Here is a 17,700-nt window from a genome sequence, read left to right as displayed (position 1 = left end):
TATAAAGAAAAAAATTGCTCTAGTGGGAAACAGTCTATATATATATATATACACACATATATATATACACACAATATAAGGAAATACAAGCCTGCTATGACTGCAGAGTCCTTGAAAAGTGATGACAAAGGATACCGTGTAGAGCCACAGGAACATAAGACATGGGGCAGAGACTTGGCCCTGGAGACTCCACAACCATAAACAACTCCTGAGTGGTCAAATAAACAACTACAGACTCACAGGTGTCAGCCATGAAAACCAGTTTTGTCCAGAGACCAAGTATCCAATGTCTAAAAATGCACGAGAGATGTAACATGGAGTCACACCAATGGAAAAAAGGGAGCATCTTGTGGTGTGATCGTCTTCATTACAGTTTAGTTGCACAGATAAGAGGGAAAGAGACAGTGTGCAACAGCAATTTACCATTATCCAGCAATCCTTCAGGAACTGGAGTCAATTTTTCACTTTTTCTTTCCTGCTGCCAGTAACAACTGACAAGAACCTGCTGAAGATCACTGTGCCAAGCAACCCACCTGCCTGGCCCCTCTCATGACCTTCTTGCACAAGCGTCTCCTTTGTATCAGTTAAACCCAGTCCCTTAAAACTACCTTCTGCTGCGGAGCGTGCACGTGCCCCTTCTGGGCTCCCATCATATGCAAACCACCACCAGCACAGTGATTCAGGGGAAGACTCAAGGAAACGGCCACGTGTGCTCCCCTGTGAAAAACTGAAAGGGCAATCAGAGACCCCAACCGTGCCGGAGGCCTCAGTCCCAGGAGGATGCACGCAGTGCGGCAGGGCAGGATCTGCAATCCTGGCACGCCGGTGAGCGCTGCTCTGGGAGATCCCCCACCCCACCAAAAGGGACGGGTCCCCAGGCCAAACCCGGTTCCTGGCAGAGGCTACAGCGTACATCCAATTCCAGCTACTCCTCTATGTCACGGTCAGTGAAGGAAAATGGGCTTTAAATGAATACACCCTCTCTCTCTCTCTTAGCCCAATGACCAGCCTGCTGCATTTTTAGCTTTGAAATATTGGCTCTTTCCCATTCCTTTTGGAAGACAGATGCAGCTGAAAAGTATTATGAATCTTTTCAGTCCCTAAAGATTCAAATTACAGTATTGACATTCGTATTTTCTCCACAGGGTATTTTAAGCACTTAGGTGTAATCAGGAGAAGCACAAATAGACTCTAAAGAAGCAAAAAAACCATTCTCCCAGATCAGCTGCTCCATTTCTTCATCACATTCCCACCAGGCTTTGTACATCAGTGTTTTCAAGAAACACCAAACAAAGAGGAATGGACTTTCTAATACAGAAGAAGCGGCAAGACAGGCTGACCAAATTCTCCCTCCACCCACAAGGAAAATATCTTGATTATTTCTGACTTGATCAAAAGGAAAATAAATTATCTCCCCAACACAAAATGAACTGATGCGCAGGCACCTGGACAAAAAAGTGCAGAGTTAGTAGGTGCCAAGAGTCGGTACTGTAAGGAAAGTTTTGAAAATAAATCACCTCCAGGATTGTGGGAGAAAATAAAAGGCAAGGAAAGGCTCTTTAGAAACAATGCTGACACTTGCAACCACTCAATGGAAATAACATTATTATTGCTAGGGTGACACTCACCATAGACACTAATATTGTTGGTGACACCTTGGAATGGACACAGCCTCTAACTGACAGAACATGTGAAGTGTGACATTTCCTCTGGAAGCCACTCCTGTTGCCCACTGCAGTCAGGCCAGCACAAGGAGAAAAAAAAACCTGCCTTCCTTTTCAGCTGTTTAATTCTACTAAGGCACCTTTTAAAACTCCCACTGTAAACTGATACAGAAAAGTTCTTGCTGACCCTTAAACAAAAAAACCTCACCTTCTTTAAACTGTCTAGCATTCAAGACAGACACACACACAAGAAAAAGTATCCTGAGACTTAGGGAATGTTCCTTCCTTGACAGAGCTTTAGCAGAAGAGGGCAGTGGTGACACACTCTACCACAGCCACCTTTTCCTTACCCTCGGGAGGTCACCACAGGTCCACGTCAGCTGTCCTGTGCTACACTCCTCTATCATATACCAACTCTGAAACAGGTTAAGTTTACTGTCTTGCAGGGTTTTAGAACGACTGAAATTTACCATAGATATTGCACCTTCCCCCAGACGGGAATATTCTGTTCCAGCCCCCAGACTCAGAATAACGCCAGTGCTACCAGTAGGAACACGCCTGGTCAGTTTGAAACCCTCGGGGACCCGCACCAAGAACTTTCCTGTTTTGTCTCCCATGGGTCATCCCCCAGGGTTCAGCCACCTTAAAAAAGCATATTCATCTCATGCATTGTACTACTATAAACAGTACTTTCTAAATAGAGATAAAACAGAGCAAGAATATGAAGCCTGACCAGTACACAAAGTTCTGATGATATTCCACTCAAACCTAACAAAGGAAAAAAAAAATATTGCTTGTACAAAGCAATCTTTATTTTCAAATGCTGCACGAAATGATGATTGACAGCCCTGTGCATGGACACTGATCCTCTTCATCCTCTGCAGTTCACTATTCAGCATAGCACAATCAGGCTAACTATGCATAAAAACATTTAGACCACAAGAAAAAAAAAAAAAATCTATTTTCAACCCATTACTCATTTCCTTCTAAGGTAACAGCATTCAGCTGGAAAAATCAGCAAGAATAAACCATTTCACTTCTGCATTCAAATGAAGATCAGGCACACTACAAGGCTGGTCCCGTGCGTGGAAGCTGCTGATGCTTTCAGTGCTTTTCACCTTCCTAACCCTGACGAAGGACTCTTAAGGCTCTTCTGCTTTTAACAGTGTAACTGCCTCTCCCAGAAGGCAAAACAGTGCAGAACAAAAGAGGGTAGGGGTCCTCTGAGAATGCCATGGGCACAGCTTTTCATCAGTGATCATTTTCCCGCAGTGACCATGCTTTGATGATGTCTTGCCAAGAGACACCGATTAACAGTGATACACATGTATCCATACACACGTCCAAATGAAAAGTGTTTTCCATTGTTTGCTCCCAACAACGTTTCTGAGAAGTCCCAAATTTCATTCTGTAGCCTAGATCCCACTGCAAATAACATCCACTGGGAAGGCTTTGCAGATTTTTAATAATGGTATTTTGCTGAAGCACAGTTGCCTTTCCTATTTGGAAAAAAATAAAGTTGTGACAGGATCTTACACCTGCGTGTTTCTGCTTTAACTCCGACGCCAAACCTAAAGGTGACGTTCACGTTAATCTTCGAAGACCTTGTGTTTCAGGATCTGTATTTTCTCATGTGTGCAGCAATAGAAGCAGAAATCTCAGTGCTTCTTTTATTCTGACCATAATAGTCCACAAAGTCACCATCTGGCCCGAGGAGGTACATTATTATTGTGTGATCCACCTGCAAGAGAGCACATTGCGGCTCGGTAAAAAGGATCCTGCACATCTCTCAAAGGCAGAAGCGACAGCCTGACAAGACTTCCCACCAAGAAGCTAAAGCAAGATATGGAAAATCTCAGCATGACCTCGGCAACCTCTTCTTGTTTCAGCCAAGAAAATAGATAGAGAAAACTAGCTGCATTCTCAAAACACATGAAAGAATAATACTGTGAGCAGACAAGTCTTCCCCAAGCTGCTGGCACCCTTCCAAGAGCACAGACACAGCTGGGGCAAACCTGGGGACTCAGGGGTCATTCCCCCTCAGTTTGCCCAGTTTCCCTCTACTTCTCATGATGCTCCATGTCCCTCACAAGGTATTCAAGCTCCTACTGCTAAAATTAAGTAAATAAAATATAAAAAGAGATATTTCATTAAACCAAGTTCACAGTCAGTGCAAACAATGGGACTAAAAGCATCACTGGGATGCAGGAGCTGCAGATGGAGGAGCTGGCGCAGAGGGAAATACATGTGTTGGGTGGCGGGGGGGAGCTCCCTCTGCTGTCCAAATTGAAATAACCTTCAAAAATGTTCAACGTTCGAGTTATTCCAATTTGATGTATATAAAAATATTAACTCCACGGTAAATTTATTTAACATGCCACTGCAAGTACTGTCTGCATCTGTGACACCATCTTTATGGAGCAAAAGACAAAAATTACTGAAAATGGAGGCCACGAATCTGCGATGGCTCAAGTGACTACATCATCTCACTGAAGAAAAAGAACCGCAAAGTACTCATGCACTGAAAGGACAACTGTTTGAAATTGAGAAAATGCATAAATATTTCCAGTAACACAAGCTTAAAGAATGCATTAAGCTTAATGGGATTTCTGTCACTGAATGTTTCTCAAAATTATCTAGAAATTATTACAGGGTCTTTCAAAAAGACGGATTCAATTTCAAAGATACAGTGATTTCAAACTGGGTCCATCTTTTTGAAACAGCCTGTATTTCTAAATGCTTATCTCAATGCTCTTTTCAAGTCAAAACATGCAGTGAAGTTCAACTGGCTGTAGTGGATCTCTTCTTTCTTCATCCCCTCCCAGCAGCCTGCGCACACAACCCATCCCTGTACAAACATGTCTTGATCGCCAATTGGCACGACAGGTCCGCGCAAGACATAATGAGCAGAAAAAAACAGCCTCACTGGAAGAAATGGCAGAGTAGTAATTCCCTGGATAAGCCTCATGTTAGAACCAAACCAGCCTCAGGTCCCCCTCAGGCTCTCCTCTGCCCATTTGTTTCACAGACCTGTGTCCTCCGGCCTCCCAGCCCTCAACACGCAGAGCTCACTGCCTGCAAAACCCAGCGCCCGGGACAGATCCGGAAGAGATGCAGGTTCACTCTTGATCCTTGGTAGCACATCTGGAGCTCCCAGGCTGCTCCCCTGCTTCAAATCCACTGGTTTTTCTCCCTCGCCGCCTGCCCTCCTCTCAGCCTCACAGCCCAGCGGGGTTCTCCCTGGATCCCAAATCCCTTTCTCCTACTTAGTTACACCTGTAGTCACATTCTCCAGTCAGTTTCACCCTCCAGACTCCCTCAAAGCTGCTGTTGTCTACCGAGTTATTTTCCAAGGCCAAATCTCTGTACTCTCCCCCCACAGCCCAGCCAGAATCCCGGTGGGGTTTGCTAGAATCCACATGCGGTTTTACTTCACAAGCAGCAGAACTCCTGTGTAGCCTCATCTAGGTGTTCCTGTTCTGGCAGGGGGATTGGACAAGATGATCTTTTGAGGTCCCTTCTGTAACTCCTTCAGCTTTTCTAGCCTCTTTCCATCATCTCTCCTCCACTTCAGTTCACTCATTTAGCATCAGATTCTACCGCATCCTTCCATCACGTGAGCAGGTATCCTTTGCCGACCCTGTTCCTATAACTTATTCTTTCATTTCCACCAGCTTCCTTTGACAAATCTGATTTTAAGCAGTACCTTTAGATTGATTTCAGATTAATGCTAGATTGATTTGAATTGGTGTTGAATTTCTCGAGCAAGCTTCACTCCTCCATTCAAATACAGTATTCTGGACACAACTTCTGTAGCTATTGAGTTGCCACTGTAAGTGAAAACAAGTTCTTAACCTCTCCTTTCACACCTCTTTTAGTAACACAAAGCAGTGCATGTCACCAGTGCAATTCTGTCTTCTCTCTACGGAGATCATGTGCTGCTCTTGCTGTTTCTTTCTATGAACCACCTTTTTGTTCCACCAATCTTTTTGTCCACTTGGATAATTATTTGCTGCAGTCAGGTGGTTTTAAAAAACAGATTAATATACAATATGGATCAGAGCAAAACTGATCTGCTTCAGCATCCTACCTCAATTAGTGGCCAAAAATGGTTGCTTTAAAGAACAGTACAAAACCAGCACCAAAAGCATGCTATCTTCCTTTATTATCTCCCAGTTCCCAAATATTTTTAGTTCACAGGCTTCCTGAGCTAGGCAAGATTTCTGTGCATTTCATAACCCTCAACATTCTTTTTTTCCAAAGACTAACAATTCTCTCTGTAGACTCCCATAAACTACCATCGGCATCTGTAGCGAGGGATTCCACTTCTCACACGCTCACTGCAACAAGAACCATCACCTTTCCTTTCGAAGCTGTTTTTAGTTTTCTCTGACACCCTTAGTTGTGTAATGAAAAAATAGAAAAGATCATATAGCATCTACCCTGACTTGTACCTACTTTACTCTTCCCATCTGCTCAGGATGAGGAAGGTCAGGAAGGCTTTGGCAGCAGCTCTGAGCCCTATAACCAGCCATATTCCCTTCCAGACAGTAAGATTTTGACCGCCCAGTTTAGCCTCACTTAAACTTCAGTTTCCCCCTTCACACTACTACTCCATGTATTTTATCCCCACTTCATTCTGCATTAACATGCTCTTTTCTACATCATATGACACAGAAGGAAGATCCCCACAGTACCTGCAGGAAGACTTGGCATCACCCCAGTCTCCTGCCAGGAAAACCTCACTTCTTAGTGTCAGTTTGGCGAGAAATTAGTTATTACTCACTTATACCTCTCATTTCTCCCTCTTCCTATTGCCTTTATTTCCCAGTTCTATTTTCATTTTGGAGGACATAAGAAAACAATGAGATAAAAACATTACAGACAGAAAAAGTTCAAATTATTGTCACACCTGCTAGCTCATGTGCTATTCTGTAGGCAGGCCTGGGACTGGACATTTTTAGAAGAGGTTTCAGTGATGTTCTGAGCTTACAAGAGAGCACCTTGATTCTGATCAAGACCTCTTAAAACACAGCTTAACACATCAGTGCAACAAGGCTCTGCCATGTAGGACTTCGGTGCAAACTGCAACAGCTGCCTTGGGATTTTAAAATCTACATCCCGCTCTTATCCAAATGCTTTAATTAGGCAAAGGCCCTGCATTTACTTACTATATAATCGTTGTCTTCATCTTTGGGACCTTCGCTGTAATACACACGGTAAGCTTTGGCAACTTGGTCAATCTGTGCCTTGGTACCAGTCAGTCCAATCAGCTTTGGAGAAAATTCTAGATAGAAAGAAGACATTTACACATTTTAGTGAAGAGTCCCATCAAGAGTGTCCTTTCCAGTGTTCTACATTACACCCTATAAGACATCAAGAAAGAAAAGAGTAATACCTTTAACATATCTGGCAATGGCTTCTTCGTTGTCCCTCTCAGGATCAATGGTGATGAAGAGTGGGGTCAGATTAGGCAAAGATGGAATTCTGTCTGTGACATTAACAATTATTATTTTTCTTAGAAAACTAAAACTCATTTCTCACCTCCCTTCGAACAAGCTCACAAACAAGGTACCATAACATTGATCCAAGCCCACCCTAAGTGACAAAAACAAAGGTCTTTTTGTGCAGTTTAATGTATTTAATTTATGAATTAAGCAAATGCTGCAAAATCCAACACGCTGTGGGTGGCAGCTATGCTTGCAGCCTCTCAGCTGGAGACCCTGCCCTGCTTACTAGAGATGACAAACTGGCTCTGATGCAGAAAGCACCGTGGCATGATCATGGCACAATGGTCAATACGACAAAAGCATGCCTGTGACAGTGGAGTGGGAAGACAGCTGAAAGTACATGGAAAAAAAAAACCCTAATACACCCCACAACCACCTACTGGCAAAAATACAATGGCACCCTTTCCTGTAACCTGCCATCATCACATTTTATTACCAAGAAGTCCCTTGTTGCAAAAAGATCAGTGCTGTCATGCTCTAAATATCAGATTCTACCGACAGGCAGACTGATGTAAGTATCACTCACTAATTCATTCAACTACCCAATAGAGGTCAACAGCATTTTTTTAAAAAAACATCACCAGTTATTACCATTTGCAATATTCTACTGCAATAAACCTGGATCTCCAATAAAAAGGATGACTATGCCAACCGAATTCCCATACCAATCTCATCTACCACTTGAATCATTTTCTCCAGTTCATCAGGACAGATGTCAGGGCAGTGTGTGAAGCCAAAGTAGATCAGCACCCACTGGCCAATGTAGTCCTTGCTAGTCTTGGGCTGCCCCTCATGGCTGACGAGCGAGAAGGGCCCTCCCAGCAGCGGTTTCCCAATCCCTCGGTTTCGTTCCTTCTCCAGGTCTACAAAAACAAGAGGACATCAAACACATCCATGTCATGATCCACACTGCTTCCCCAGTGACCCTCAGGAGCCGTTGCAGAGTCATGGCCCGGGGCGTTGAGACGTCAAGATCTACCATCATGCAGATGCCCAATGTGGACAAGGCTTCCAAAAATCATTCAACTTGGGGCAAAATTCAACATATCACTAAACTCCTTTGAAACATAATAATCTCTTTCATTGTCATCTGATTGATGCAGTAATGCCCAGTGATAGGAGGAGGGGCAACAGGCACAGACTGAAACACAGGAGGCTCCATCTGAACACGAGGAGAAATTTGTTTGCTGGGAGGTGCCAGAGCCTGGCCCAGGCTGCCCAGAGCGGGTGTGGAGTCTCCTTCTCTGAGACATTGAAACCCGCCTGGACCCAGCTGTGTGATCTGCTCTGTGACCCTGCGTGAGCAGGGCTTGGACTGGGGGATCTGCAGAGGTCCCTTCAGCCCAACCAATCTGGGATTAGTCTGTCATTATATTTTTATGTAACGAAAAAATGAGTATCCTTTGCAAACTAAACATAGCCTAAAAGCTGTAATATCTGATTTTCAGCATTAAAAACATGAAAATGACAGCAATGGGCAGTTACTGCAGAGACACACACACACACAATGTGAGAGGACACAAACATGCACAGAAAATCCCATCTGCGTCTGTGCTGCATCGACTGGCAACAGAGAGTACAATCAAACACAACTATTCCCAAAGCAAAAGCATATTTAAGAATTTTAAAACTCTTAATCGTGCAGGGGTGAGTTTTCTGAATGTTCTAAAATTTTCTGTGGCATTTATACATACACAGGCAGAAGCATGACGTGCTTCACCGAGATGCTGAAGTGGGTAAAATACATCTGAACACAAACAACCCATAAACTGAGCACAAAATACGGTGTCCCCGCTGCCTCTCCCGGCCGGTAACACGCCCGGGCGGTCGCGCCAGCCCCGGGGCGGGAAGGGGCCGGTTCCTCCTCCCGCACTCACCCTCCTCCTTCTGCCGCTTCACCTTCTTCATGGCGGCCAGCAGCCCCCCGCACAGCACGAACGTGGCCGCCAGCGACCGCCACGACACCAGCTGCCGAGGAGAAGCCTGTTAGTGACTGGAAAGGCGGGGGAAAGCGCGGGCTCGCCCGCTGTGGAGGGACGCGGTTCCCTCACTCACCCGCTTCTGCGAGCCCGCCCGCGGGCCGTTGCCCGGCGGCAGGCGGGACAACGGGCGGCTGCCGGGCGCGGGCAGCACCGCCCGGCCCCTCACCGGCCGAACAGTGAAGGACCAGGTCGCGCTGCCCGCGCCCGGCAGCCGCCCGTTCAGCGCCGCCCGCCAGCAACGCAGCGCCACCGCCGCCATCTTGCCGCCCGCTGCTGCGCGCCCGCGCCCGCCCCTTCCGCCCCGGCAGCCGGGAGCGGCCGCCATGGAGGCGGTGCCAGCGCCGCTCTTCGCTTTCGGTGTCATCGCGGACATCCAGTACGCGGACGCGGAGGATGGATACGACTTCAGCGGGTACCGGCGGCGGTACTACCGGCAGAGCCTGCAGCTGCTGCGGGACGCTGTGGAGGCGTGGGCTGCGGAGAGGCCGCCCCTCGCCTTCGTGCTGCAGCTGGGTGACAGCATCGACGGGCTCAACGCCCGCGGCGGCCGCGCCGTGGCTGCCCTGGAGCAGGTGCTGGCAGCGCTGGGGCGGCTGCCGGTGCCGGTGCATCACACATGGGGCAACCACGAGTTCTATAACTTCAGCCGGGCCCGCCTGGCGCACACCGGCCTCAACAGCCGTCCCGCCGGGGCCGCCGCGCCAGCCGGTGACTGCCAGGCCTACGACTTCAGCCCGGCCACGCGGTTCCGCGTGGTTGTGCTCGACGCCTACGACATGAGCGTCCTGGGCAGGGAGCCCGACAGCCCCCGCTACCAAGAGGCCCTGCAGCTGCTGCGGGAGAAGAACCCCAACGAGAGCCTCAACAGCCCCGCAGGTACACCCAGCTGCACCCTGGGGCTGAGCCTCGGCTTCCCAGAGCCATGAGGCGGCTGCTGGGGCTGACACCTGATTCCCTGGGGGCTGAGGCACGTGCCCCATTTCTGCCCATCGCTTCCACTGCCCTGGTCCCAGCTGAGACCCGGTCGGTGGGTCTCTAGGTAGGCACAGGCAATGCTCTTATACCCGTGCTGGTGCTGTTGGATGGGTTGTGCTGTGTGCCCTGTGGTAGCAGAACAAAAGGCAACTCTTGCTGCAGCTGCTGTTTCAAAGTATTAAGTAATGCCCACCCTGTCCCATGCCAACAGTGGAAATCCTGTGCATGCAGCGTGACCAAAACCCCTGAAAATACAAATAATTTCCCCCGTTTGTCCAAGGAGGCTGGAGTATTGATCCAAAAAAGGTTATGAAAGTAAAACATCTTGTAAGCAGATGTACATAAGGCAAGCAAATAGAGGAGCCGCAAGAGGTGTGTGCAGCTATGCCTAACCACCTTCTTCATTGCAGGTCTCAAAGAACCTCAGTTTGTGGAGTTTAACGGAGGATTTAGCCAAGCCCAGCTGGACTGGTTCAATGAAGTCCTCAAGTTCTCCGACGAAAACCAAGAAAAAGTTGTAGTTATGGGTAGGTGGACATGGGGGTTATATGGGGATACATGCCAAAAAAGTTCCATAGTCAATGTATGTTAGCTGAGGAAAATATGTAGCAGATTTGTAGCTCCACTGAGGCTCAGTTGTAACCTGTGAAGCAGGAGAATAGCAATTATATTTTACACTCAGGTGAGGTATCTGTGCACAGAGGTCTGAGTTTCGCTGCAGCTAAGGCAGAATTTGGTTATGCCTGAAGTAACTCTCCTGCTTCTTTCCCTGCAGGTCATCTGCCCATTCACCCAGGTGCTTCAGACAGCGTTTGCCTAGCCTGGAATTACGAAGATGCCCTTTCGGTCATACACTCCCATCGGTGCGTGGTTTGCTTTCTCGCAGGGCACCTGCACGACGGTGGCTATTGCCTGGACTCTCATGGAGTTCATCATCTGACTTTGGAAGGGGTTATTGAGACTCCACCAGAAAGCAATGCCTTTGGGACTGTTTATGTCTATGAAGATAAAATGATACTGAAGGGAAGGGGCAGAGTTTCAGACAGAGTTATGCATTTCTGCAAATGGTAAGCAAATACAAGTTGCTCTTCTTCAGGAAGAGTACTTGGACAAAAAAGCAGGGGATTCAGCATATTATTTGCTTGTAGGAAGATGTGCACAGCTGATCCTTACAGCTTTAACTCAACATTTTTCTCTTGGATACAAATTTCAGAAGTAACGTGTCTGAAAGAAAGCAGACCTAGTTTCCTTTTGGAGAATAGAGAATGATGTTTGAAATAAATATACTTGAATGCAGAATGTTGACTTGAAACACCCAATCCTGACTGGATTGTTACTGTGAAAAAAAATGCAAACCGTATTATGAATATTGAAAAAAACAAGCAAACTTTTTAATATCAGTCAGAACTAAAGTGTGCAGAATTGTGCCTGCCCAGCCACATTGATTTTTCTTTGAACATCATCATAATGGCTCATCTCTGGCAGAATTAGCCCACCCGTAGCCTAATGCAGTCTTCCTAACATTGTTTTAAAATAATAAAGTAACCTCCAAATACGCTGAGCCCAAGGAAAATGGAGGCTATTAGTGCTGCATGGTGTAATGCTGCAGATACACCCTCAGTCTATGTGTGCGCAGCTGTATCAGCCTGCGGCAGCGCTGAGCAGCAAAGCCCTGATGTGGAAGGATCTAACACATGTCACTGTGCTGCCCCTGGGCCTGTTCTGCCTCTGTCCCCGCCAGCTCGTGTGCCCAGCGACTCGGTGGCACTTCCCTCTCCAGGGCTAGTGGTGCTGGACATGCTCACTGTCCATGGCGCTGCTCTGTGGGTTCTGCTTTCGGGAACAGAAATTCTGAGACAAGCAGAGTTGTGACAGTGACCACATCTGCTGGTGGCAGTCTTGAGCACGCGTCTCGCAGAAAGTAAATATATGGAAGCTTTCATTGAATTTTCATTAGAAAAACAGTATTTATTACTCTGTAAAAGCAGTAACTTTCAATTAATAGCAAAAATATTTCTTCTGATAAGTTCTGCATATGATTTTAGTATAGGAAAAGAAATACAGACTGCTCAGTTTTTCAGTTACTCTCAATGGATTATCCAGGCAGATGTCTGGATGTTTTAAGGCCATAAATAGTCATTTATTGAAACAAAGTGCTTGCTTTACTTTTCTCTTATGTTACATAATAGTAGATTTCCCAAAGTATGAGGTGGTTGAGAGTGACCCAGGGATGCCAGGATATTTTGAATATACCATTAGAACACACATCACATCAGTAGTGATTTGAAATTGCGTGAAGAAGCCAGCTGAACAACCGTTTGCGCAGAAAAATTCTCCACTCAGATTTGAGAGTGTTCCTCCATTTTTTCTTCAACCACATCTCAAACTGCACTGCTGGAAGCAGCACCTTTCATTAAGAACCAAAATCAAAGGCAACTGAGGTCAGAACACATATTGTGTGCTTCCCTCCACCTGATTACATCACTGTTTTACAGTGTGTTGGCCAAGATGCTCGCATCTCTTTGTTGATATAAATGTACAACCATGAAACAAAGGGGAAGAGGGCGACCACAACGGCAGCAGCCAAGCGAGCTCCGGCCAGTGGACTCCTACGAAGAAGCAAATGCAACAGAGCTACTTCAAATCAGGCTGCCAGAAACATTCACACCCAGCTGCAGCTGGAAGGACAGCAGAGAGCCTCCTGTGGGTGCATCAGCACACTGTCCTTCTGCAAAGGGAGAATGTCCCCTGTCCATTATGGCAGCGGGAGCAGAATAAATGTTCTATGTAGCTTTCCTTCACCCCTTACAGACTTATTTGTGCAAGATCCTACAGGCTGCAGCATCAGCTACTACTGAGAAGATCCAAACAGTGACACGAAGCAGAAAAAGAAGCCGCTAAAATCATCTATGTGTTTTAAAGAAGATAGTCACTAAATATGAACATATAAATGGTTAAAAAAAATATAAAGGAAACAAAACTTACTTTGCTGAACTGCGACAAAGACTCATCCATATTGTAATAATCACCAGACCAAACAACTCTCTAAAATCCCGAACAAAAGACTGATCAGAAAATAATACAAGCAGATATTTAGTTTTAAAGAATACAAATTTTGTCTTGAAAAAAGCAGCTCCTTTGGAAAAGTTCAATATATTTCATTGGGATTTTAATTATAAAGGTACTTACATGAAGTAACTTCGCTTCCCACCACAAATCTACAAACACACATGACCCAGCGGCAGAAATTCCTGCTTCCACGTTTTGTTCCGCTGCTGAACTTACATTCCATAGCATGTTTCCCTCCTTCACACTGGGCAAAGCAGCATCCCAGTGTTTCAGACCCTGAACGGCCACAGTATCGGCCAGTGCTTCACCTCAACACTGTGCAAGCACCTACTGCAGGCAACAACCCAATGTGGGGTTGAGAACCTGCCACCCCTCAGCCCCTGGCAGTTCAGGAGATGGCCTGGGGTGCTGAATTCATGCAGGGAAAAATAAAGATCACTGCTTACCTGCCTTCCTCTTCGTGCAAAATGTTCCATTGAGCATAAGCAAACAACGAGCAAGCCAAAGCAATGGTCCCAACAATACAACCAGCAGAATGAAGGTCACACACGCTCCTCCAGACACCATGATCTGAGGAAAAAAAATAGTCTGCAGTGTAGCATCAAGTACACCCTATAAATCAAAAATCAACTGAATCACAAAAAAGGTGCCTCCAGCAAACACACACTTAAGGCAGGAAGATGGAATTAATACCAGCATCTTTATGACCAGGAAAATCTGCTAAAAAGTGCTGTTAAAAATAAACACTAGAGGGCTTGGGGCTTGCTTTCCTAGGAACGCAGCTTCTTGGCAGCAGCACCTCAATGAAACCATTTTCTTACTCTCTCCAGCAAACAAAACAAGCTCCAGAGTTCAACATGCAGGGAAAAAAAAATCACAAGGCATTACAAATGAAAGTTCTCTTAAGCAGGAGGAAGGGCCTTTTCGGAGCTCAGAGCCATAACCAGAGGCCAAGCATGGCCCCAGCACAGCGTGTACCGGTGGACAGCCACCCCAGCTCCCAGCCAGCGCCAGGGGTACGAGCGACCACCACGCCACAGGGAGCACCTTCCCCCATTCTCCCCGATAAGCCTCTGCCTGAGCTTTTGCCTGTGGTGATGAGCAACACTGATGACACCTCTGCCCAAGGACTGACCCAACGTTGGAATCGATTCCTCATTTGGCTGAACTTACTGCAGCTCAGCAGAGGCAGAATCTGGGTCTTCTGCAGACTTGAATGGCAAATATCTCTTGGTGAATTTACATAAATGTCCAGCTATACAATAGCTGTGCTATTTTAATCTTTGTTTTTCACTGATCTTGGCACAAGTAACATAAACCTATTTGTGAGTTTAACACGTAGACTCTCCTGACCAGGCCAATGCCATTATGGTGAAGCTACACCTATCACACAAATACACCTCCCCTGAAACATTCAAAGCCACAGGCAACCAACCCTCGTGGGCTATGCTTTTATGAACACTGCCACTTCATGTGCTTAAGGTGGCCAGAATGCTGAGACTGCAACGGTGCGACTTGTGACAACAGCATGCACTCTCAAAGATTTTATTTTTTTGCAAAAGTGGCATTTTAGTTTATTCAGCGTAAGTATTCATCCAGATGAGATACAGTCACTTTGTGTATAGAAAATGTCATTAGTAAAAAATTATTTCTGCTGGATGAAAATACAAAAAATGAACTATTTTCTGGAGTCCTGGACCAAATCTGATCAGAGTCATTCTCTCAACGTGTGTAATTAGCTCTCCTAGCATAATGCCCTTGGATGTGCAGCAACTGCACTGAAGCCTCTAACCGTTCCCATGGCCACCCGTGTGCTCTGTGGGGCAGCTGATCCTGATTAAGACCTTGAGCTGTTCAAAGGACTGTGCAGAGCTCAGCTGTTTTTCTGTGAGGCAGATAAGCAAAACCACAGATTTCATTTACTTTACTTCCTTGTTGTAATGCGCTAATGTTAACGGCAGAGCCAGGTTCAGACCATGCTCCTGAGCTTGTGCTCCACTCAGGCTCTGAGTGCTGGAATCGGGTGCAAAGGTAAGACCAGCCCAGCGCTGCGCCTTTACGTGGCGCTCCTCCATTCACCTGTACCACATCCAACCACCAACACTAAACCGATCACCAGCTTTTGTAGAAGCAGGTGTCACATCTTTTTGCCCTCAAAATGTAGTAGGACATGTTTCCACATGGCCTGGTCATAATTTGTGATTCAATTAAAGAAAAAAAAAAAGTTTGGGGGGCAAAATTTGAGCAGAGACTTTTTTGCACAGCTGTAGTGTACCTGTTATCGAAGGGTTAATGCTGACGAGCAGTGTCAGGGCAGCTGGCACTAAATAGACAACCTGTTAATGGAACATAAATCTCTGTGGCAAAACTCGGCAAGGTAAAGCAGCAGAGGCAGCCATCCACATCAGTGCTTCCCCCCAGCAGCCTGTCAGATGCACAGAATAGCTGCCAGTGCCGCTCCCTCCACGTGCCCTGCCACTGCTGGTGCTTCACCATCACCACCCGAACCCGGACAATCAGCCACGTACCAGCCCTTGCTGCTGAGCTTGGGTTACCAAGTCCTCGCTGCCCAGCCAGCCTGCAGCAGAGCCCCTTGCCCAGCATCCTCACCCCCCTGTGGGACACCCCCTCCTTCAGACCCCCCCAAATCCTCTGACTTGCACTGGGCAGTTCTGGGAGCAGAACGACCCTTGGTGCCACTGTCAGCTGGGCTCACCAGCACAAGGGATGTCCCCCTGCACAAGGGATGTGCAGGGGACAGCCCCTGCCCACCCAGCAGCTCCCGTCACATACAGGGACATTCCCCTTTGTCCCTCAGCTCCACCCTATGCACACTGGGTCAGGGCCACCAGCTGTCCATGTGCCAGCAAAGCGGAGTGAAAAGGGTTTCTCTCTAGATTTCCCGGGGGGCCCAGGATGTGCTGCTGAGCTGAGCGGAAACAGCAGGCGGTCAGGGTGGTGATTCAAGGCAAGCAGAGGCGGTGATGGACACAGGAGTTTGGCTGGTCGGGGAGTCTTGGGTGCAGGGCAGGAAGAGCGAGAGCAGTTTGGTGTGTTCTGCACAGGGAACCGATGCTTTGCAGGGGGCAGGTGCAAATCTGAGGTGAAATAAGGAATATCTGGAAGCACAGTCGGATTTCAGCCGTCGCTGCAGTAGAAAGATCGTTTTCCAGGCGCCTGCTTGCTCTTCAGCTAGAAGTGGGGAGCAGGATTCCTCCAGCGGCCCCGTTCAGACCAGGTGCCAGCGGGGCCGCTCGTGGAAGGCGCCGGCAGCCGGAGCCGCAGAAGAGCCGTCCCGGCGCCCGCCCCGCTGCAGCCGCCCGGCGGGAAGGGCGGCCCGTACTCACCGTCCACAGCCCGGCGTCGGGGTCGTTCACCTGCAGCGGGGACGCGCGCACTGAGACCCGGCAGCCGCCGGCCCGGCCGGGGCCGCGCTCCGCGGGGGGGAACCGCAGGGGAGCGGAGCGGGGCCGTCTGCAGCCCCGGACCGGGCAGCCCCGTCCTCACCTGCACGGCGGCCGCCAGCCCGAAGAAAGCGGCCATAAGGAGGTTGCAGAGGCGCCACAGCCGCCCCGCGGCCCGCCCGTCCGCCATGGCCGGGGTCGGGACCGACACCGCCTCCGCGGGGCGGGACCGCGGGGACACCGCCCGGTACCCAGTACCACCCCTCGCAAACAGCCCTCGCCCCGCCCCGCCCGGTCCGGGCCGCTCCGGGACGGTCAGCGCATCTCGTTCCTAGTAACTGATTTTTTAGAGAAAACTGGAAGATGGCTAGTTTTACAAATCGAGCCCCAGTCCAGCCGTGCAGTGCTGATTACAGAGTTCACATTCCAGTTACTACCGGAAAGCAAAGGTTCTCCTGTCTTCCACAGGTTGTATCACCAAACATGACCAATAAAATCATAGAATCATTTTGGCTGGAAGAGACCGTCAAGATCACCGAGTCCAACAGTTAAGCTAACCCTGGCACTAACTCACGTCCCCGAACCTCATCTCCACGTCTGTTCAACCCCTACAGGGACGGTGACTCCAGCACTGCCCTGGGCAGCCTGTTCCAATGCCCCACAGCCCTTTGGGGAAGAAATTGTTTCCAAGATCCAACGTCAACCTCCCCTGGCGCAACTTGAGGCCATTTCCTCTGCTCCTGGTGCTTGTTCCAGGGGAGCAGAGCCTGACCTGCCCCGGCTCCAAGCTCCTTTCAGGCAGTTCAGAGATCAGAAGGTCTCCCCTTAGCTCCTGTTCTCCAGCTGAACCCCACAGGTCCCGGTGTCACCTCCAGTGTTTCCCACTGCTCGCAGCACTGATCGTCCTTGACAAGCTCAGAGCTGAGTGGGGGAAGAGCAGCACTTGTCACTGGCCCCAACTAAGTCTTTCCTGGTCAGCAGCCGCTGGCTCATGCCAACGATCAAGAGAGGCAGAAGAAATCCCTTCAGAACAGCTCCCTCTCCAAAGACATCCGTCTGCCTTGATCAACCGCAGGGAAAGGCATCCTAAACCAGG

At 48.1% G+C, this 17,700-nt stretch overlaps 3 protein-coding genes across 8 annotated transcripts; 1 reads left to right on the top strand and 2 right to left on the bottom strand.

The window, feature by feature from the left end:
• Nucleotides 1–2,454: 2,454 nt before the first annotated feature.
• On the bottom strand, nt 2,455–9,529 carry SCO1 (synthesis of cytochrome C oxidase 1). Its single transcript, XM_065852356.2, has 6 exons — nt 9,230–9,529; nt 9,052–9,142; nt 7,840–8,037; nt 7,063–7,155; nt 6,836–6,951; nt 2,455–3,405 (listed from the first exon to the last, which is right to left on the bottom strand). The coding sequence occupies exons 1-6, from the start codon at nt 9,527–9,529 to the stop codon at nt 3,277–3,279; spliced, it is 927 nt and encodes a 308-aa protein (XP_065708428.1). The 3' UTR covers nt 2,455–3,276.
• Nucleotides 9,480–11,430, top strand: ADPRM (ADP-ribose/CDP-alcohol diphosphatase, manganese dependent). Its single transcript, XM_065852358.2, has 3 exons — nt 9,480–10,032; nt 10,542–10,658; nt 10,907–11,430. The coding sequence occupies exons 1-3, from the start codon at nt 9,480–9,482 to the stop codon at nt 11,200–11,202; spliced, it is 966 nt and encodes a 321-aa protein (XP_065708430.1). The 3' UTR covers nt 11,203–11,430.
• On the bottom strand, nt 10,614–16,827 carry TMEM220 (transmembrane protein 220). 6 transcript variants are annotated; one of them, XM_071816301.1, is made up of 6 exons: nt 16,708–16,827; nt 16,548–16,577; nt 15,476–15,536; nt 13,647–13,770; nt 13,117–13,176; nt 10,614–10,774 (listed from the first exon to the last, which is right to left on the bottom strand). In XM_071816301.1, exons 1-6 carry the CDS (start codon nt 16,792–16,794, stop codon nt 10,720–10,722), a joined length of 417 nt encoding a protein of 138 aa, XP_071672402.1. In that variant the 5' UTR covers nt 16,795–16,827; the 3' UTR covers nt 10,614–10,719. The 6 variants fall into 6 exon arrangements, 3 of the variants coding, with proteins under 3 accessions (XP_071672402.1, XP_065708433.1, XP_065708432.1); XM_065852361.2 differs by lacking the exon at nt 10,614–10,774 and adding an exon at nt 11,341–11,467; XM_065852360.2 differs by lacking the exon at nt 10,614–10,774 and adding an exon at nt 12,205–12,740.
• Nucleotides 16,828–17,700: the final 873 nt, after the last annotated feature.

The sequence above is a fragment of the Patagioenas fasciata genome, chromosome 18, assembly GCF_037038585.1.
Source record: "Patagioenas fasciata isolate bPatFas1 chromosome 18, bPatFas1.hap1, whole genome shotgun sequence".
NCBI lineage: Eukaryota > Metazoa > Chordata > Aves > Columbiformes > Columbidae > Patagioenas > Patagioenas fasciata.
Note: the sequence above shows the minus strand (reverse complement) of the source record. Positions and strands in the feature narration are given on the sequence as shown.